The sequence below is a fragment of the Taudactylus pleione genome, unplaced genomic scaffold (genome assembly GCF_031769625.1).
Source record: "Taudactylus pleione unplaced genomic scaffold, aTauple2 ptg000259l, whole genome shotgun sequence".
Taxonomy (NCBI): Eukaryota; Metazoa; Chordata; class Amphibia; order Anura; family Myobatrachidae; genus Taudactylus; species Taudactylus pleione.
Window position 1 is genome coordinate 7,230,974 of NW_028284661.1, and position 22,834 is coordinate 7,253,807.

At 40.5% G+C, this 22,834-nt stretch overlaps 1 protein-coding gene across 1 annotated transcript in view; it reads left to right on the forward strand.

Moving 5' to 3' along the window:
* LOC148514772 (uncharacterized) overlaps positions 1-22,834 on the forward strand; it is a 299,637-nt gene that overhangs the window by 92,173 nt on the left and 184,630 nt on the right. Inside the window, exon 3 of the mRNA XM_088481004.1 lies at positions 19,173-19,278. Coding sequence (XP_088337130.1) covers positions 19,173-19,278 — 106 coding nt within the window. The remainder of the gene's footprint in view (positions 1-19,172; positions 19,279-22,834) is intronic.

Below are 22,834 nucleotides of genomic sequence, written 5' to 3' on the forward strand. Positions count from 1 at the left end.
TATCCATGATGACAGGTCAACAAATATGTTATTGCTGTAATGTCACCTGGTGGAATTTTGTTGCCATTATGCACTAATGGCAGAATAGAAACTGGAGAAGATCAATACCTCATCTTCAAATATTCTGCCACTTAATAATTTTTAGTCCCTTTCTCCATGTATTTGCTGATCAGTTCTGGAATGTCTTAGTGGTGATTTAGGTAATATCATTCTTCATCTATTTGTAAGTATTACCCTTTTTTAATTGCCTTTCAATCTCTGCTATGTACATCTTATTATCCATTATCATAATTCCTCTACCTATAACTGCTGTTGTTTTAATAATTATTTTTCTAGAGCTTCTTTTGTGCTGTGTTTTAATTTATTGTCCGATTACACTTTTGCAACTTCTGTAACCTCTGGTCTTTGAGTTTTTATACCTAATCTATAATGAGTTTTTAAAAGTTTATGACTGCTTTACACCATTATGAGAATGATATCTAATCCATTTGGAAACTTACTTCTGGATACACTGCTACAGTAGTCTACTAATTTCAATACAATTTTGCTTAAAGGAAAGGAGACCTCAATAGGGGATGTTTTATGTGGGACATATAAAGAAAAAATATTAGTCTTTGGTGATTTCTCCTGTTGACACTACTAATCTTCTCAATGTCCTCACATGAATAGAAAAAACTAAAAAATGGTACTGTATGTCACAATATCATTACATAGTAACAAATGATACCACCAAAATGTGACACTGCATACACACATTTTTGAAAATGTTTTATGCAGGACTTGCTTTATTTGAAGCAGGCAATGGGGGAAGCTCACTAATAAAGGCCTAAGATTGAATTGAGCCACCCCCTGTATTTTGTACACCCAACATCGATCATCTGTCACTGGCTGTATAAGGAATTTGATTCTGCCATTACAGTATTTTAGAATGAAAAGTCCTGAGTGTGTTCTATTTATTCTAACTTTATTTAAGCTACATTGGTCATCTTTTGTGAGAAATAGTGATCATATTATGACTTATAAGCAACTCAAGGTAAATTATGTACAATCAGTCCACTTATCATAGAGTAAAACCCACTCCTTCGCCTGCTATTGATAAGAAGCAGGAGGCAGCTACTGTGATGTTTACAAAGAATGCTGTTGCCGAATAGGGTGAACATTAAGTTCACCCTACTGTTGGTTGTCTGCACATGTGCCCCACAAACCCATAGCAGCGTGACCTCTGCTCAGCTATAAGTAGCATCCTGAGAAAACAGCAATCACATGTACATGTTTTTGTAAGAGCTAAACCAAATTAATGGCAACAAGGGGATGCAATGCCAGCACTGGAGAAGACAGGATTTGGTAACTTACCAGACAGCTTAGTAACATCTGAATCACTTAGCCCTGCCTTAGGAGCCTACACTGTGTGGCAGTGCAAAAATAAAGAATCTAGTTAGAACAGGGTGCAATACAGCAGAGAAAATCCAACAGAAAATATTGAGAAGTGGCATGTACATGGATTTTATCCTCCTTTAGCGCTTTTCAACCTTTTCTCCTTTTAGTACATATACCCCTATATTGTTTTTTTCTATGCAATAAACTATGTTGATTTATTTGGATATAATCAGCACAGAAGATCTAGGGGCCTATTCATCATACCTAAAAATTCGATGGAGGTAATTAGGTTTAGAACTCGCATGAAGTTCTACCTAATTACCGGAGGAATTCATCATTCCTCCTCTCCATAACTATCTATTTTGAAAAGCTGTCATTTTTGCGGTGACAGCTTTTCGGGAAAAATATAGTTTTTCTATCTACACTAACTTACCGCATGCACTGTTACATCTGTAAAACCAGCGCATGCGCAGCACTACCTACAGCTGCGGTAATTTTGTGTGCCCCCTCCAATCACATACCCCCTCCCCTCTCCACTCACCTCCCCCCATCCCCGCACTTACCTGCCCACTGCAGCACCTCCGGCTCTGGTGGCTATGCTGACACGTGGTCTCCCAGCAGCACACAGTACAGTTTAGGAAAAAAATACTTTTTTTTTTTCTAAACCTTATTGTGTTCTGCTGGAAGAACACAGCTCAGAACAGCCACCAGAGCCAGAGGAGGGACCAGAGCTATGGAGGAAGATGCCGGGGGCCTGACACAGGTAAGTTTTACCTGCTATTCGCCACCTCATAGTGGCGAATAGTAACACCATCAAATTCTGAAAATACATAATCCTGTGTAAAGTCTTTTCATGAATACTAAAATAGCGTTACTTAAGGAAAATGTCCTTAAAAACTTTATTTTAGTGTTGATGAATAGGCCCCTAAATGTGCTTTCATTTTGTGTTTGTATTCATGAAGTTGTTATGCTGTATATGTTTTATTGTATTTTCACTGATCTTTGTGGCACTTAAAATATAATTGATGCATTAAGCATCCATAAGTGTGTATACCACACTGATTTCCATACTATAACTGCCCCTTTGTGAAAAATATTTAAGAGCCCCATTTAATTATCCTCACTCATGCCTTGACAAAACGGGGTGAAAAGCATCAGCAGTTATAGTGGTATGTTTGACAACCCTTGATAGTACTTAGAGCTATAAACTCAGAGCTCCCCTTCCAGTTGTAAGTGCAGCATGAGGAATACACTAAGTAACTTACACAATTGAATTGTATCAGTCTGGTACAAGTCGAGTCTCCCATATCCAAATATACTGAAATACGGAATATTCCAAAATATGGAATTTTTTTAGCATGACTGAGATAGTGAAACCTTTGCTTTTTGATGGTTCAAAGTACACAAACTTAAGGCAGTAAACAAAGTACTTATAAACTTGAAGATACAAAATTATTAAAAATACTGTATAAAATTACCTTCAGGCTTTGTGTATAAGGTGTATATGAAACATAAATTAATTTCATGTATGTACACAAATTTTGTTTGAGCCACAAAATTATTAAATATAATGTATACAATTACCTGCAGGCTGTGTGTATAAAGGCCCCCATACATCAGCAATTGATTGCAGCAATTCTGCAATTTGCAATAGATTATGTATAAAATCTTTCCCTTTTTCAATCAATTGTGGAAATTCTGCAATTGATTGAAAAATGTAAAGATTTTTACACAAAATCGATTGCAAATTGCAGAATTGCTGCAATCAATTGCTGATGTATTGGGGCATTAAGGTGTATATAAAACAAATTCTTTCTATGTTTAGATTTGGGTCCCTTTCCCAAAATATCTCATTATGGTATGCAAATTTTCCAAAATACGGAATATTCCGATATCCAAAATACCCCTGTTCCCAAGAATTGGGATATGGGAGACTCAAGCTGAACAGACCTTATTTATATTTGCATTTTTTAAGTCTACTATTTTTGTTCTATCCTTTCTATAAATTTCCCTAATGCCTGAGTATATGTTGTCAGACAGCAAAACAACTACTTTTCAATAGTTCTAAACTAGATGTGAAAATGAGAAGAATGGTATTTTATTGCAGAAATACTGTAGGATTCATGAAGTGAATTGAATAGAAAAAAACTGGAACACAAACCAGCAAAATGGAATGGTTACATTATGTTTGCATTGCAACTCCTTGCAATGCAAACATAAAAACATGCACTAGGCACAGTGGAGGAGATGTACGAAGCCCAGAAACTGTATCAGCGCACGTTATGTATGCTGATACTGCTTCTCCCCGATGTATGATTGGGGGTCTGGGTGGTAAATGACAGGGGCACTGTGCCTGGGGGGCAAATGCATGCAGGCGGTCCTGGCAGAGGAGTAGCGTGTAGCCAGGGTGTCCGAAGAATATGCGTGCTACAGCGCCCCCCCTCAAATGTTCCAGGGAGGAGGCAGGTCCATATGGGATTAAGGTAAAAATGAAGATTAAGGCAGCCCCCTGTCGTAGTGCCTATATGCAGTGCCCCCATGTGCCACAAGAGAGAACACCCTTATGCAGGCCTCCAGTAGTGCCCCCAGTAGTAGTCCCCCTCTTGTAGTCCCCCCAGTAGTAGTAGTCCCCCCCTTTGCAGTGCCCCCAGTAGTAGTAGTCCCCCCCTTTGTAGTGCCCCCATTAGTAGTAGTCCCCCCTTGTAGTGCCCCCAGTAGTAGTAGTCCCCCCTTGTAGTGGCCCCAGTAGTAGTAGTCCCCCCCTTGTAGTGCCCCCAGTAGTAGTAGTCCTCCCCTGTAGTGCCCCAAGTAGTAGTCCCCCCTTGTAGTGTCCCCAGTAGTAGTAGTAGTCCCCCCCTTGTAGTGTCCCCAGTAGTAGTAGTCCCCCACCCCCCTTGTAGTGCCCCCAGTAGAAATAGTAGTAGTCCCCTTATAGTGCTCCCAGTAGTAGTAGTCCCCAGTTGTAGTAGTCCCCTCCCCCTTGTAGTGCCCCCAGTAGTAGTAGTCCTCAGTAGTAGTAGTAGTAGTAGTAGTAGTCCCCTTATAGTGCCCCCAGTTGAAGTAGTCCCCAGTTGTAGTAGTCCCCTCCCCCTTGTAGTGCCCCCGGTAGTAGTAGTCCCCAACCCCCCTTGTAGTGTCTCCAGTAGTAGTAGTCCCCAGTAGTAGTAGTCCCCCCCTTTGTAGTGCCCCCAGTAGTGCCAGACCCCCCCAGTAGACACACATAATATAAAAAACTAAATAAAAAAAAACACTTACCTGAATCCATGCTCCCGCCGCCGCCATCTGCTCCTCGTCTGTCCTCCAGGGCCGGGCCGCTCTGCATTATGGGAGAGACATCATATGACATCATGATGTCTCTCCCATTCCCCACTGCAGGAACCAGAAGATGGAGCGGTTCCCGCAGTGGGCTCAGCAGCAGCAGCTAATGAGAGTCTGACAGACTCTCATTGGTGGCTGCTTACAACAAACACACAGCTGCCGGAGCCGGCGGCTGTGTGTTTGTCAGTGTAGCGCTGACCGAACTCAATCCGGTCAGCGCTACACACACAGTGCAGTATGTGTCACAGTGACACAGACTGCACCGGCCAGCGGCCCGCATGACGCTGCGGCCCAGGGGGCACATGGCACCCTGTCCCCCGGCCCAGCAGGCCACTGCCTGCACCTACTTGGGTACATGAGGTAAAATGGTCAGTCTGTGACATTATCATAAATCCAGGGTGTATTGGGGAGATTCGATGGAAGCCTATGAGGTTCTAACTAAGTTTATATTAGGCTGACCACTAGGTGGATCTTACACAAATACTGTATATGTATACAACATACATACCATGATGATTAAGGCATGACAATTTTATTACCACTGGTGTGCTAGAATTAAAAATAAAAAGATTTATGCACTATGCAGTGCGCTTGATTCATTATCATTTCATGAAAATGAATCAAGCAAATTGATCCTCAGATTGGTGCCTATAATGGAGAAAAATGCTGGGGATCAGATTGAAGGGAAGTAGTGCCTCTACTTACCTAACCTGAAAGCACATTACTTGTGGGGATTAATGCAAAATGTCATCTCATAATTTTCTGGATCTGAGGCTAACCAAGGCACAACTCATTTCTCCCTGTCTGCCTCTGATCGCTAGCTGAGCCAAAACCTCAAGATCCACCTGTCAGATCTCGCGGTATTGGCTTGGGTGAAAGTTTCACAAGTCAGATTAAAATCAATGGGCTGACCGCTCATTGAATGATAGTCATCTGTCACACCTCGGCCAATGAGTCCTTCCCCATAGACTTTAATGGGGCAGACGGGTACAAGATGGCGGCCCCCACCTGCAGTGCCGATGCCGTTGGCACCCCTGCAGTGCCAACACCGCTGGCACCCCCGCACTGCAGATAATGCCGGCACTCCCACAATGCCATCACTGCTGGCACTCCCGCACTGAGGACACTGCAAGCACTCTTGCACTGCCGACACTGCTGGCACCTCTGCGCTGAGAACACTACTGCCAATCTTGCACTGCCGACACTGCTGGCACCCCTACACTGCTGACACTTCAGGCACCTCTGCACTGAGAACACTGCTGGCACTCTTGCACTGCTGACACCACCAGCACTCCCACGCTGAGGACACCACTGTATCCCAGCATGGAGAACACTGTCAGCACCCCCGCACTGAGGACACTGCTGGCACTCCTGCACTGCAAACACTGCTGGCACCAGTGATGTGCAGTCAGGTGAGGCAGAGTATCTCCTGTCATAGTCAGGTATACTCCAGAGTTTTAAAGATGAAAATTATATGAAAGATTTAAAGAAAATACTATACATATCTTCTTTGTTTAATTATAATCATTTTTATAGTCAAAACTCTGGAGTAAAAAGTGTATGGCCTCCCTGTCTACCTTTTCTGCACAACCCTGATCAAAAAACACCAAATTTCAAGCACTATATAATGCTGAACCGCCCACATGAACCTTCTGCCACACCCATACTGACGACACCACTGGCACACTTACATTGCCAACACACATGCATTGAGGGCACAGTAATCCCGTACTGCCAACTCTGCCAGCACTCCTTCACTGAAGACAATGTTGGTACCCTCTATCACAGTAAGTGCACCATTGATGTACTGTATACAACCTACACTGTATCCAACTCACACTGTATTTGAACTGCACTGTAACCCTCTCTGTATCTGACCTGCACTGTAACCTGCTCTGTATCTGACACATGCTGTTTCCAACCCACACTGCATCCTGTACTGTATGTGACCCATGCTATGTCCAACCCATGGTGTATCCAACCCGCACTGTATCCGCCCCGCACTGTGTATCTGACCTGTGCTGTATATGACCCGCACTGTATTTGACACACACTATGGCCGACCAACACTGTATCCTGTCCGCACTGTAACTTGCATTGTATCCAACCAATAGATACAGAATGCTGTTTTTATAGTTTGGGAGATTTTGGGGAGCTGCTGAACAAAAAGTCTGAGTGATCGGTCATTTCCATCGGCACAGATTTCCAGTCATCAGTGGCCCCCAGCCCCAAGGACAGAGGTTTTTTTTTTTCTTTGCTGTTTGTTAACTACTGCTACTTTAGAGCAATGATATTCCATGCACGGTGCTTAGTAAATTTCTTTGTTGGATTGTTTTCTTTTGAAAGTACATGTGAGTTGGTTTGATTGGTTATTGCGAATACATTACTAATTTGCAAAACATGTTTAAACAGAAATAACTGTTGTGTATTTGTGCAGCTGCTCTGTTGCTTAGTTTAGCCAGCCAACCTTTCAACTACAGTAAACTGGTGAACAATACTGTGAAGTGGTCAAAACTGAGTGGAAATGACTGGAAAATAATGTTATTGAGGTTAATAATACTCTATGAACAAAAAAAGACCAAAATTATGTGATTTAGGCTTTGTTTGCCAGTTTTTGGAAAAAATCCAAAACCAAATGATAAATTAGAACCAAAAACCAGCAAACATGGTCCAGCACACCTTTTCCAGGCATGCCAAGAGTGATGCCGGGCCTGGATGAAGGGGGAATGGCCTAATTGTGGGAGGCCTGGCCACACCACCTTAGAGAAAAAAGTAATATAAATATTTTTGCAGTGCCGCTTGGTGGCACTGTGTGTTGGGGAGGGGGGCACTGTGAGCCCCCTGAGCCTGGCGCATTGCCAATGGGGGGCCCGATCAGTGTGATCGCTCCCCCCAAAGGCACAGGAGACTGCTGCGGCGGCTACTTAGCAGCCGCGAGCAGTCTCTCAGTGCAGCCCAACTGTGCTGCTGTAATAAAAGATGGAGGAGGGGGTGGCACCAGATCCAGGCCCCTGATGGGCCCCTCCAGAAAGCCCGGGCCTGGGTAATTAGTACCTGCTCCCCCCTCTCGGTGCCCCTGCGCATTTCTACTCATAATGCACCTGCAAGTGTGATACCACAGATAATACACCATTGCAACATATGTCTCTTGTTATTTCATATTCACCTGATACCGGGAGAGTAAATCTGATGATCCCCAGCAATCAATGGTGTCACCTCATTTAAATGCCTGGGCTAGGATGCACTAAATGGAAAATTCGGTAAAACCCCTGTTTACCACATTTTCCGTATGTGTCAATCAGCTGGCCGCCGGGCTCTGATGCGGAGGGTAAGGCCAGCTTTAGCTGGCTCTACCCTATAGAAGCCTATGGGCTTCTACCACATCGCGCTGCTACGAGGGATCCAATCCCTCACAGCATGCCCCGCGGCCGCCGCGTCACTCTGCGCATGCGCCGATGGACTTCCAGGTCATAAACCCGGAAGTCCACAAGGCGGCAGGGATCGCAAGGACAGCTCTTACCTTTGCTGTACAGATCGCATATGTTAGTGCATATGCGATCAGTACAATTGCGGTATCCGGTTGTAAGTTTTGCACTCTGTTAGTGCATCTCGCCCCAGATCGCATTTAAATAGGAAAGTGAAACAGTTAATAGCACCAGAACTGCTGTTTTCATCAATGCACTTTGCTTTTGTTACACTGTAAGCAGTGTTTGGACTATTTATGAACTTTTATTAAAAATTATTGGGATTTATACCATTTTTATTTATATAGATTATTGTATGTGGTTACAGTAACTCACTGAATACGTAAACCTCCTGTATCTGCACTAAAGCAATGACCTGAAATAGAGAAATATGCAGTATCCCATGTGTATAGAAGCCAGCTAACTTGAATATAGGGTATGCAGTCGGGAAACCGGCTGCCTTAATACTGACAGCCAGCTTCCCTGCTGCTTTATCCCGGCAAGGGATAAATGACCGGTTTCTATATCTAGACGCCTGTCATTTACCCGATGCTGGGAGACCGGTGCCAGTGCCCGGCATCCAGATTGAAGGGGTGCCGGATGCCACGAGCAGACAGCCGTGGGGGGGAGGGTTAGGTTTAGGGCACCCAGGGGGTACTTATGGTTAGGCACCCCCCCGGGAGGGTTAGGGTTAGGCTAGGGGAAGGGGGGGATAGGGTTATGCACCCCCCTGGGGGACTTAGGTTTAGGCAGGGTGGAAGGGGTGGTTAGGGTTAGGCACTTAGAGGGGGGATTAGGGTTAGGCACTTAGAGGGGGGATTAGGGTTAGGCACTTGGGGGGGAGGTTAGGGGGTTAGGTTAGTTTATACTTACCTTAGGGACAATCAGGATTTCCAGCGCTGATGGGCTTCCGCTGCCAGGCTCTGCTGATCTGTCGGGCTGCCACTGCCGGGAAACGAACTGCCGGCCATGCGGCAGCTGGGATTCCATACTGATTCCGAATATTGACATTGGATAATATAGATGTACTGTACATATTAATTGAGCTATCTTTGTTAAGTGTAATTTTAAATTTCTCATTGAGTGGAATACAATTGTGTAAAGAGCATGGTTTGTATTAGCATCTTCGTTTCTGGGGTAACAAAATCAGGGGGTGTAAATTAGAGAATACACCATCTTCCATTTTTAAAAAATGGGACGGTTACTAAACTAGCACTTCAAATTCTTAATAAGTATACCCCTAGGATTTATAGCTTTTTATTTCATACTTGGACAAGATGGTTCCAAATATTACCCAAGAAATAAATACTTTTATATCCCTCACCCACTATATTTGGAATCGGTATGAAATACCACCAGCCGCATGGCCAGCAATTCGATTCCCGGCAGTGCCTGGCCGACAGATGCAGAGTTCCCGGCAGCATAAGCCCAACAGTGCTGGAAATCCCGAACGTGCTAAGTATCTACTAACCTAACCCACATTAGGGATGCCTAACCCTAACCTCCCCCCCAGGTGACTAACCCTAATCCCCCCCTTCCCCGCTGCCTACACCTAAGTCCCCCAGGGGGGTGCCTAACCATAAGTCCTCCCCAGGGGTGCCTAACTCTAACCCTCCCTCACCTAGCCTAACCAAAACCCTCACCCCCACGGCTGTCCGCTCGCGGCGCCCGGCATCTCTTCAATCGGGATGCCGGCCGCCTGTCTCCCGGCGTTGGGGAAATGTCAGGCGTCTACATCTAGATGCCCGGCATTTCATCCCTCACCGGGATATTACACTCGGGAAGCCGGCTGCCGGTATTAAGGCAGCCAGCTTCCTGATTGTATACCCTATATTCTGAGACTAGTAATGTTTGAATAGTACAATCACCCTGCATTAAAAATCAGCATGCATAAAGGAAACACAAAGATTTCTTACTTTTATTAAAATCTGTTTCAATTTTATAAGTTTTTTTTTTTTTTAAATGTTCTTGCTTTTTATTTTGAAACAGTGCTTTACATTTAGGTTGTATTAATGGTAATGAGTGCTCACTGTCTGCCACTTTTAACAGAATGAATAGGAGTGCTCTGATTGGTGAAAGCATATCCAAAGGAGGATCCCTCAGAAATTAATTAAGTGTCTAATAAATGAGGAGCCTCTCTTTTTATTAAAGGATTTTGTAATACGGTGTCTCCTATTTTTGTTACAACGTTTCTGGACCAGGCAGGGTTCTGTCCTCAGGCTGTCATGCAGGTAAATGAGAAAAAAAGAAAGAAACACTGATCTTACCTTATAACCTCACTGTAGTGATGAATGCTGTCCCGGAGGTTGTAGGCACCCTGCCGCATCCCAGAGAGGTAGAAAGCAGCGGGATGCATAGCAACCGGCAGGTGCACAGTGCCTACTTCACTGAACTGCATCCCAGTGCACAGCAGGGTGCCTACATTCTCCGGGACAGCGTGCATCACTACGGTAGGGTTATAAGATCAGTGTTTCTTTCTTCTTTTTTTGTTCTCATTTTCCTGCATGACAGCCTGAAGACAGAGCCCCGCGTGGTCCAGAAATGTTGCTGGAAATGTCACCTATTTGAAAACATTTCGTATATACTGCAGTGCCGAGCATGGTGTAGTGTTTTCTTACCTACCTAAAGAGCATATAACATGAGGAGCAATGAGCATGCAATAAGTTGCCTTATGTACAGGAGAGTGCCGGATTGTATTGGAAATTTTATATATATATATATGTATATATATATTGTAATGCAGTCGGCACTGCCAATAGTTGATAATATGCTTCGGTGCTCTAGTCCAAAGAATCATGCAGCCACAAATAAGAACAGCACACGGAGGCTTACAATAAACAAATTGATGTATTGAGCAACATTTTCGGGGTGCAACCCCCTTTTTCAAGCCCACACCAACTAAAATTGTTGGTGTGGGTTTGAGATAGTGGGTTGTGACCCGAAACATTGCTCAAAATATAATTGTTTATTGTAAGCCTCCATGTGCTGTTCAAATTTGTGGCTATATACTGTGTATATATATATATATATATATATATTTTGTATGCACTTGCATCCAACCAACCATACTGACTTGTGGGGTGCTTACCACACAGATCCACCATGATCACATGGTGGTCAATACTAGAATAATGTAATCACGGGCACTCTCCAAAAAGACTGCAACTTTGCCATATAATTTTTTTTTACTGGTGATACCACATCTGATGAAACGACATTTCTTCTTTTAATACTGGCATGCTTTTAAAACACTGACTCCTATTATCCAAACTTTTAGTGATACCGATGGCTCCTTATGGCATATATATTAACATACCATTAATGTACATAATAACAACAGCCTGTAACGTCCATTGACACCTATGTTTTATGCAGGTACTTTGATTAACTAAAGTGTCCCTAACATCAGTCATAAATCTGTACTGGGGTCATGGTGCAAGCATTGAAACAAACATCTTGTGCAGGAACTTTTCTCTCAATATCCTTCAAAAACATGCCATGGTTACACATATAGTTGGATACAGTGGCTCTATGCAAAACTGATCAAGTTTAGGATGCTGTACCTATACCATCGTACGTCGACCTCTGTCCCTTCTTGGACCATTCAAGATATGCAACATACAGTCAACCATCATCATGTGCCAGCAAATCTCCCAATGTGATTTACCAGCCAGGATCTCCTTTATGCCGCCCATCATTACTGTCCCTGCTGTGCAGCTGTCCGCGTTAGCGTGTGTTCCACACTACTGCACATGCTCCCCCACTTCCTGTGTATACCGGTAACATGACCATTACCTCAAATATTAAGTCTTCGCTCTGTGTTGTCTTGACAATGCACAAACGCGATCATGTGATCTCCCAATTTTAAGTCACACAGGCTAGTGTCGCGTAGCTACTGGAGGAACAGATAGTATATATAACCGAGAGTGTATCAACACAACAGTGTGTCTGATCTCTCAGTGTTGAACCCTGTAGCTGAAGGGACATGATAAAAAATACCAGCAAACCTAAAGTGTTCCTGCAGCCCTTGCTCATATGCCGGCGGTTAGTTCACATATATAACCCAGCATGGATCATGCAATAACAACCACAAATATATACAAACAAACTTCACTACCTCTACTATTTAATATCAATAAATCCACTAATCTTCACGCATACATAAAAATTGCTATTATTTTATTACCTTACTGTGCTGCCAGGCATAAAAAAAATCTATTCGAACCTTATAAACAAAAAGAATTCTAAGAAGCATCTAAAGTTGATGCTCTCATTCAATCCTTTAGGGGATATTGTGTCCAAGGAGTATATCCAATGGAGACTCCTTTTGCAAGAGGATCCTTTCACTATCTCCTCCCCTTGTTCTTTTGGGGACATGGTCAATCAAAACAGACTTTAACGTTGCCACTTTATGTCCCACTTCCATGCAATGTCTTGCCACCGGCTTATCACTATGGCCCTCAGCAAAAGTCCTTATAATAGAGCATTGATTGCCATACATTCTCTGAATGTTCTTATTGTCTTGCCGATGTAGTAAAGTCCACACGGGCATTTTAAAACATAGATGATGTGTCGACATGCAACTAAGTCGATCCTTAATGGGAATTTTCCTTCCCAAGTGTGGGTGAGCAAACTTATTTCCTGTAATCATGCCCCCACATGTGGTGCACCCCTCGCAATGGAAGCACCCCATTTTATTAAATTTGAGCCAAGTTGCTCCTAAATCCTTTTGTTGAGTCTTTGGAAAGTTTTAATCAGTTTCATGAACAATTGTTGAAGGTTTAGTCCCATTTTAAAGGCTACAAGTGGTGTCTTATCAAGGTTTTTCAATTTATCATCACTATGGATCAAAGGCTAATGTTTTTTCACTGATTTAGCAAATGTAATTGCCTTGTTGTTGAATTGAATGGTGATGACCATTCGACAATCTGTATTCATTGACTTCCCACCACTATCATTCTTGCAGATTTTGCGTGCCCTTTTGAGGCATCTATTGATTACTTTTTGATCATATCCCATTTCCAAAAACTGTTTTGCCATCTCTATCAATTTATTTTCTGCTCTATCCATTTACGAATTGTTATGTATTACCCTGACAAATTGGGAGGCTGGCAACCCCTCTTTTAGTGCTTTTGGATGATGTCTGGTGGCGTGAAGAAGGGAGTTCCAATCTCTGCTCTTGTTGAACTAAATTGTGCCCAATGTATAGCCTATTTTATAAATACAGACATCCAAAAACTCAATTTGTTCAGATTCAGCCCTAGATGTAAATCTAGTAAGGCTATCCAAGTCATTTAAGTGTTTCACCATAGCCTCAAGAGACTCCACCATGCCCTGCCAAAGAATCAGTACATCATCCATGAAAGACAGTCCTAATGACAAAACCGACTCTTCATGTACAGACTATTTGTATTTGGATAGGTTAAAAACACTATGCTTTACCATCTCTGCCTTCCTCTTCTTCCCCCTCCCCTCTTCATCATAGACCTTTTTGTCCCCCTAATCCTGGGTCTATAGTGGCCCTTTCTAGTGCCTCTAAAAAAAGAGCCACACCACTCAGGGATAATTGCGTATTTTGTTCAACATCTGAGGAGGAATAGGATGAATCTACCGTGAACAGGGTTCTCTTCCTATTTGTTCTGAACCTGGGTCTATTAAATTTGGGTCATTCACCCGTAAGTCAAGAATACACTTTGTGTCCTGTAATTATTTAATACTACTTATAATTTATTCCTTTTAAAGGCTATCAACTCTTATTTGTAGCGATCAACACTGGATGTGAGTTTCTCCATCCATTTTTCAGACCTATCCTCAGTTAACTTCACTTGCGACTCACTCCTGAACTGTGAAAGTCAGCCCTCGTTTTTTTCAGCTCACTCCCTACTTCTTCCACAACCATAATAATCAGTTCCAAGGAACACTTGTTCAACACCCCTCACCATTTGCTACAAAAAGCAGGGTTAGTGCGGACAATGGTGTGGGTGTTGTGGACCCTAAATCCCCTTGGGATCTTTTTTTGTCTGAAGTAGTCGGACAATAATTGCTCATGTAGCACCAGATCTACCTCTCCTTTACTTAATTTCAATAATCTATAATAAAGATCTAAAGCTGTCTCAACAGGCAAATCACCAAACTCCTCCACTTCAAATAGGACTTTTTCTGCATCTTCATCCGTGAGGCTAACCTGCACATTTTCTGCATTTTCAAGTAACTGGTCATCAAGGAATCTAAATCCACTTTGTAACATTGTCAACAACAAACTCTGGTGTGGCACGTCCAACCTACAACTAATTACAATAGCCTATAACTTAAAAAGGCACACCTTTCCCCTTTAAACCACAATATATGATATAATCAAGAAACTTTATATAGATCATCTGGCTGCACAGATAGTTAACACATAAAATATCCACATCTCTCTTGAAAAAAAGATGATCCGGGTTTTGTAATAAATTTTATTTTCATCGTGTGTGTCTATATAAACTTTGTTATTCCTTCATGACAAAATATTTTTAAATTTATATTCTTTTTCGGGTTGCAAGTGAAATTTGTTATAGACACCAATGTGGTACTCTAACTGTTACATTAATTTTGTATGCACTTCCACTCATCCAACCATATCGACTTATAGGGTGCCACCACAAAAATCCACCATGATCACATGGTAGTCAATGTTAGCACAATGTAATCCTGGGCAAACAACCCAGTATGTTCGATCCTAATTCCACCAGTCATAGCATTACAACTATTCTTAGAATGGTGGAGCATGATTACAGAAATGAATGTAAAACACATCAGATTCACTGTAATCTCAGTAGGAAACAATGAGAAGCTGTGAAATCTTTACAAAATAATGATGATATTGTCATACGGATGGCAGATATGGGAGGAGCTGTGGTTGTGTTGGATTGGAAATACTATGATTTGGATATTAGAAAACAGTTGGAGGATGAGGAAGTATATACAAGAGTTCAAATGAATCCAATGTTGGAAATAAAGAAAAAAGTTGATAGGCTGTTGGAAGTAGGGTGTCACACAGTTGGCTAGATGAAAATTGGTGGTCATGAGTGAAAGTTACATCAGAGACACTCCTGATTTGTTGGAGAAATTAAAAAAACATTGGTGAGTTACCAGAAGGTGTGATGTTAGCAACCCTAGATGGGACATCATTATATATGGTGATCCCATATGGGGAGCGGATTGAAGCCATTCGACAGATTGTGGAAGATTCTACATTTGTTGGTCCACCAGTTGACTACATATGTGATTTGATTAGATGTGCATTTGAAAACAATCATTTCCCAGAATGCTGGGACCACAATGGGTTCAAATTTTGCAGCGGCAGCGTACGTCAATTTATATATGACACACTATGAGTGTACGTTTATATACCCAAAGTTTGGTCCCAGCATTCTGCACTATTATAGGTTTATAGATGATGTACTGATTCTTTGGCAGGGCACAGGGGAGTCTCTTGAGGCTATGGTGAAAGATTTTAAATGCCTTGGATAGCCCTATTAGATTTACATCTAGGGCTGAATCTGAACGAATTGAGTTTTTGGATGTTTCTATTTATAAAAATAGGCAATACCTTGGGAAGAACTTTGTTCCGCAAGAGCACAGATCGGAACTCCCTTCTTCACGCCACCAGTCATCATCCAAAAGCACTAAAAGAGGGGTTGTCAGTCTCAATTTGTCCGGGTAATACATAACAATTCGCAGTTGGATAGAGCAGAAGATCAATTGATAGAGATGGCAAAACAGTTTTTGGATATGGGATATGATCAAAAAGTAATCAATAGATGCCTCAAAAGAGCATGTAAAATCTGCAGGAATGATAGTGGTGGGAAATCAAAGAATACAGATGGTCAAATGGTCATCACCATTCAATCCAACACCAAAGCAATGACATTTGCTAAATCAGTGAAAAAACATTAGCCTTTGATCGGTAGTGATGATGAATTGAAAAACCTCAATAAGACACCACTTGTAACCTTTTACAGGGTACTGAACCTTAAACAATTGTTTATGAAACCGATGAAAAATTTCCAAAGACTAAACAAAAGGCTCAAATTTAATAAAATAGGGTGCTTCCATTGCATGGAGTGCACCAAAAAATTCCCATTAAGAATCGGCTTACTTGCATGTCGACACATGTCATCTATGTTTTTAATGTGCCCGTCTGGACTATACTACGTTGGCAAGACAATAAGAACATTCAGAGAATGTATGGCCAATTACCATAGCTCTATTAGAAGGGCTTTTGCTAGAGAATTGAACGAGAGCATCAACTTTAGATGTTTCTTATAAAAAAAAAATCTATAAAACTTGAATAGAGCTTTTTGTGCCTGGCAGCACAGTAAGGTAATGGAATAACAGCAATTTTTATGTATAGGTGAAGATTAGTGGATTTATTGTTATTAAATAGTAGAGGTAGTGAAGTTTGTTTGTATATGATATATGTGGATAATAATGTTTTTGCATGATCCACGCTGGGTTATATATGTGAGCTAACCGCTGGGATACAAGCAGAGGGCCGCAGGAACACTTTAGGTTTGCTGGTATTTATTATCCTGGCCCTTCAGCTGCAGGGTTCAATTTTGAGAGATCAGACACACAGTTGTGATGATACACTCTCAGTTATATATACTATCTGTCCCTATAGTAGCTTCGCAAACCCCGGCCTGTGTGACTCAATATTGGGAGATCACATGTAAAGTCACGTTTGTGTGTTGTCAAGACAATGCAGAGCCAGGACGTAACATATGAGGTAATGGTCATGTGACCAGCATACACCGGAAGTGGGGGAGCATGCGCAGTAGCGTGGAATGCACGTTAACGCGGACAGCTGCACAGAAGGGACATTAATGAGGGGTGGCATAAAGGAGATCCCGGCTGGCAAATCACATTGGGAGATTTGCTGGCACATGATGATGGTGGACTACTATATTTTACATGTCTTGAATGGTCCAAGAAGGGACTGATGTCGACGGAAGACAGCATAGGTACAGCATCCTAAACTTGATATGTTTGGCATAGAGCCACTGTATCCAACTATATGTGTAACCATGGCGTGTTTTTGAAGGATATTGAGAGAAATGTTCCTGCACAAGATGCTTGTTTCAATGCTTGCACCATGACCCCAGTACAGATTTATGACTGATGTCAGGGACACTTTAATCAAAGTACTGTACCTGGATAAAACATAGTTGTCAATGGACATTACAAGCTGTTGTTATTATGTGCATTAATGGTATGTTAATATATATGCCATAAGGAGCCATTGTTATCACTAAAAGTTTGGATAATAGGAGTCTGTGTTTTAAAAGCATGCCAGTATTGAAAGAAGAAATGTTTGTTCCATTGGGTGTGGTATCACCAATAAAAAATATATTGTAAGGCAAAGCTGGAGTCTTTTTGGAGAGTGCCCGTGATTACATTGTGGGTGTTTGTGTCTGTGTGTGTGTGTGTGTATATATATAAAATATATTATAGCACAACAATAGCAGATGGCAGTCCGAGACTTAAAAATGAATACAGACAGACCGTGTCCAATAAAAGTCAACATTTCAGATTTTGGGGCTCTTTTATCAAGACAATACAATTAAATACAGTGAAATGAACATACATAAATACATACCTGTGACCATACATCACTGTGCTTTAATACCGGAGTCCCGATGACATCATAGACGTGCACCATGCTAGCGCTCGGTAACTCACTAGGGGGCATGTACCTGACGTGAACCATCACCATGGCAACTGTATCAAAAACATATAAATAAAGCACTGTAATGGACAATATATAAACAGAGGATCATGAGCAAAAACAGCTTGAATTCACAAAATATCTGTGTGTATATCATATATACATACCACATCATATAGGATTAATAGTATATGAACAGTATAGGAAAAACTGTAACCATAAGCTAAGAACACCACTTCTGTATATCCATCTAACTTAAATGGTATGAAACAATACTCATTTAAAGGCATAAAATACACAAAATGTATATTCTACACATAATGGAGTTGCCTTGTGGAGCAACAGCAATGCTTAAGGTGGTGAGTGTGAATAATCTCTTCTGAATCTCATCAGGAAAAATATTAATTAATACTGAAAGGGAAACACATTTGGTATAGAATAATTAGCAGGGACAATCATCATAACACAAAATGGAAAGAGCTAAAGAGCACTATAAGATAACCATATCTAAATGAGAATCACAAGAAGCAACTTAAGGACAACATTTCATTCAGGGCCCCAGGTAGTACAATTTGTAAAGTGTAAATCCAAAAAGCTTCTTTCTGTGATAACATTTGGTCCCTGTCACCACCTCTATGGCTAGGTGGGACCCAGTCAATCATTTTATATTTGATCATAGATACACTGTGATGATGGTCTCTGAAATGTTAGCCAAACATCTGATGGGACAGCATTGGATGAGCACAGTGGTGTATGGTCACAGGTATGTATTTATGTATGTCCATTTCACTGTATTTTTGTATTAACTTGATAAAAGAGCCCCGAGCTCTGAAATGTGGATTTTTATTAGATATGGACTGTCTGTACTTATTTTCAAGTCTTGGAGTGCCATCTGCTATTGTTGTGCTAAACATAGAATATTCCTCTTGGATAGGCACCTGGGCATTTTGCATTTGTCTTTTTTTGAGTGCCGGTCAACATCTGTTCATATATATATATATATATATATATATATATATTTTTTTTTTTATTTATATTTTTTGCAGGTGTCAGCAGGCCCTGTCTGCCCACCACTTATTTAATTTTCCCTTAGAAGTTTAATATATAGTTTAACATTTCTGACAAACTTGCTCACTTGTACTGTAGTTCTCCCACTTATTTAACTTATTAGGAGATAAAGTACAAGAGAAAAAAACAGCCATGTGCATATGTGTGTATATATATATATATATATATATGTATATTTATTTGAAGAATTACAATTTGATTAATTTAACATTTCTGATTTATTTCTTTGTGTGTAGAATCACCACCATCCAGAAAAATACCATGCCTTTCAAAAATCAAAAGCTTTAAATTAATACAAAAGTTATTTGGAAATACTAAAGACACTCTGGACTTAAAGAGGAGGTAAGTTGTGGTTCGGTGTGTATGTATGTATGTATGTATGTGTGTGTATGTGCATATATATTACATATATATGGAATCGATACACCACTCTTGTGTGTGTGGTCACACCCTGATATATGCACGCCTTGTCATTCAACCAACCTAGGTGTGCATATATCAGAGTATGTATACATCTATCTTAAAAAATGGTCCCTATTGTGAGAAAATAGTTTTATGTGAGATGATATAGGGTGAAACAGATACAGAATAAAAAATGAAAAAATATTTCAGAATAGGCGTTTAATTTGAATAATTTTAATGAATAAACATGTAACTGGATAACAGTGTAGGTGAGGACAATTTTAACAAATAAAGGCAAGAGGTGTACTTTAGCATCCATTCTTTAACCCGGTCAATGCCAGGTATCCCAGCTAGTATAAAATATGAATATATATCATTTGACACATTTTACACACAAGTCTAGCTTCTAGGCTTTGTACACAATATAATATCACATTTCTCCATTTGTTTCTTTACTACTAACTGGCTGGAGGAATAAACTGGGATAAGGTGAATAAGATAAGGCCAGCCAGACTTCAGTTTGACATCTACCGGTTTGGTTACTTTTGTAAGGTAAACATGTATGCAGGCAACAATGAGGAAACAGATGCCACACCATACAGGGCAAGAATTCTAGCTACAGGAGGAGTCACAGAGTAGGGAGCATGTCAGAAATTGGGGGAACAATACCTGCCATGATTGAAATGGCTTTGGAGCTGTGTGAAATATTTGGCAATAGCCAGACTGACAAGACCCCATCCTGGACAGAGGAGTTGTAGCCAGATAATGAGGAGTAGGGAGGCAAATGTGCCCAATTGTTTGCCAGAGCCTCATAGTGGGGAATGCAAAGCTCACTGTGGCCTACCGCAATGATGCTGTCGGTCGGTTCATGATGCCAAGTAGAGAGCCTGCTCAAACTGTAGCTCTGAAAAGTGATTGGAGCACAGGAGGATCTGCTGGGTCAGATAACGACCATCAGAGGAGGAAATAAAACATAGGAAGACAGAGAAAAAGGCAGGGGAAGACAGGACAGGAAGAAATCTCTATTTAATGCTTTGAACATTATGGTCATGCAGAGTAATTTGTAGGCATAAAGATGTTGCAGTTAATCAATATAATCACTCAAGATGACTTTGAGGATGTTGAACATTTGTGAAATGCTCCCACCACTCTGCTGCTTATCTAGGATAGAGTGTAGGTTGGCAGCACTGACTATTGTTAAATGTGGAGCACTTGACTGTGTGATAATAGCCAGAGTCTCATTACCAGACAATTATAAACATGGGTGAACATGTTTGGTTTCACTTATATATGCCTGCAGCTGCTGTTCCTCCATGTAAATAGTCAGTACTCAGAGTAGCCACGCTCCAGGCACTGAATGACTTTCAATGTTTTAGGTACATCCTACACCCTTCAGTTGCAGCACTGGCCATTAAATGATGGAACATTTGACAGATCTTTATTTGCATTTTTTGGTATAATCTAATATGAATGCCTCTTTGTAGACAATGTTTCAGCTGAGGTCAGGTTGTGGAGAAACTCCTTGCTGCACCTCATGGTATGGTGGCCTCTATTGCATTTCAGAGTTGTGGGGAATTCAGTACCACAGCAACCGAATGCAAGCTTGTATTATTCAGAATCTTTTTGTGAGGATTCATTTCTGGAGGTTTTAGAGAGTTCAGAAAATTTGTAGTAGAGATAAAGGAAAGAAGAAACCAAACACCAATATCTAGTATTATTCAAAATGTATGAACCAAATATATGTGTTTACAGCTTTTAGTCACGGAGCCTTGTTAGCAAAAAATCTAAATATGGGTTTTTCAGTCTATCTTGTTAAAGTTATACAAATAAGGTAATAGAGCAAAGAATACCTTTTTGTCAGACCCAAATGCAGTTATAATGTCCAGTGTCTTGGACCAAATAACCTTTTAATTTTGTTTATAACTTTTACAAAGAAGTAAACTATTACAGATATACTGTATGACACACAAGGTATCCAATTTGTGATATTATCTACAGTGCAACATACTGTAGCTATGTTTAAAATACTTTGCAAATTATGATCATCTACTGTGTATCTCATATTTAAAAAACACCTGATGGAACGGTAATTTTCTTTTCTTTAAGTCTTTACCAGCCCATTTGCTTTTCTGAGAAATAATCTTTTCTGCTAATGCTCTTGCTACTTGTTAAGCAAAATATAAAACTTAATTATATATATTTCTTTTCTTCCCCTGCAGCTGTGTCTCATTAGGTTTCAGGCTCTTGACTGATTTCATTGTAATCTCTGACCCTCCTGTAGATACAATCTGGTGAAAAGTAATAATTAAAATAAATTGCAGAGTAGACAAATAGGAGATTTTATGTATCAGAATCAGACCCTTGAATTAACTTTGAGTCACATCATCCGCATTTAAGATCTCATTTGGCAGGTTTTCTAGTGCTTCCTCTCTGATGTTCAATGAGCTAATTTATAATTTAATAAATGTTTCTATATATTTTCTACCTTTTTATTATTTTATGAAGAGTTAGAACATGTCATAACTAATATAAAAAATGAATAGTTTGTTTTTATATACTTGGAAAGAATGTTGAAGTACTGTAGTAAATATTTCACACTTACACACTAACACCAGACGTTATGTAAAGCGCTAAGTCTATAGTAAAAAAAATTTCAACATCATTTCATATGTAATAAAATATGTATAGGAATAAGTATACTCTTAGTATTTAAACAATTAATAACCAACTTTGTAAATCTTTTTTTCTACATAAACATTATTACATAGCAATTTATGTATTAACGAATGCATTCTGTAATATATTTGCAAAGTTGAGTGCAAAAGGAAATTTTATATATATGTTATACACACAAATAAGTTATACCTTGTTACCTGACAGATTAAAATATATGCAAGCAAATTAATGAGTAAACAATGTTATGCTGAGGATTTACAGAGGAATATTTATGAGCAAAGAAATTTTAATTTGCTTGGATCGTGCTGGATATTATATAGTCAGTCTAATTGTTTTTGCTTTGACCATTTGTGTACTACTGTAAGCAATTACTGTTGCTTTAAATAGATTTGTTTTTTTCTGTTCAGGAATTGTTTCTTATCTTAACAAACTTGTATTTCTGTGATGTCATTACGGGGTAGATGTATTAAGCAATGATATGGGGGAGCAGTGGTATCAGTGCACTTTATGTGCACTGATACCGCTTCTCCCCCATGTATTATTCTGGGCTTTGGAGGTAAAAAGTTGTTTTAGTCCAAAGGTGCAACCTAGCAAAAACCCTATAGGCTACTACACATAGACATTTTTCATGATGTTTTGCAGTTTCCATGTCTGGATTTTAGTCTACCCATCCCATTCCTTCTTATCTGCCTTTTGAAGGTGGTTAACCAAATTAAATTGATGGTTTAGGTTTACAGAACCAGCAGCTCCCCAGGAAATTTTTCCACTTGAAGACTTATTTTCCCTTATTGGTAGTAAATCTGTAAGTACAGAACTTTTA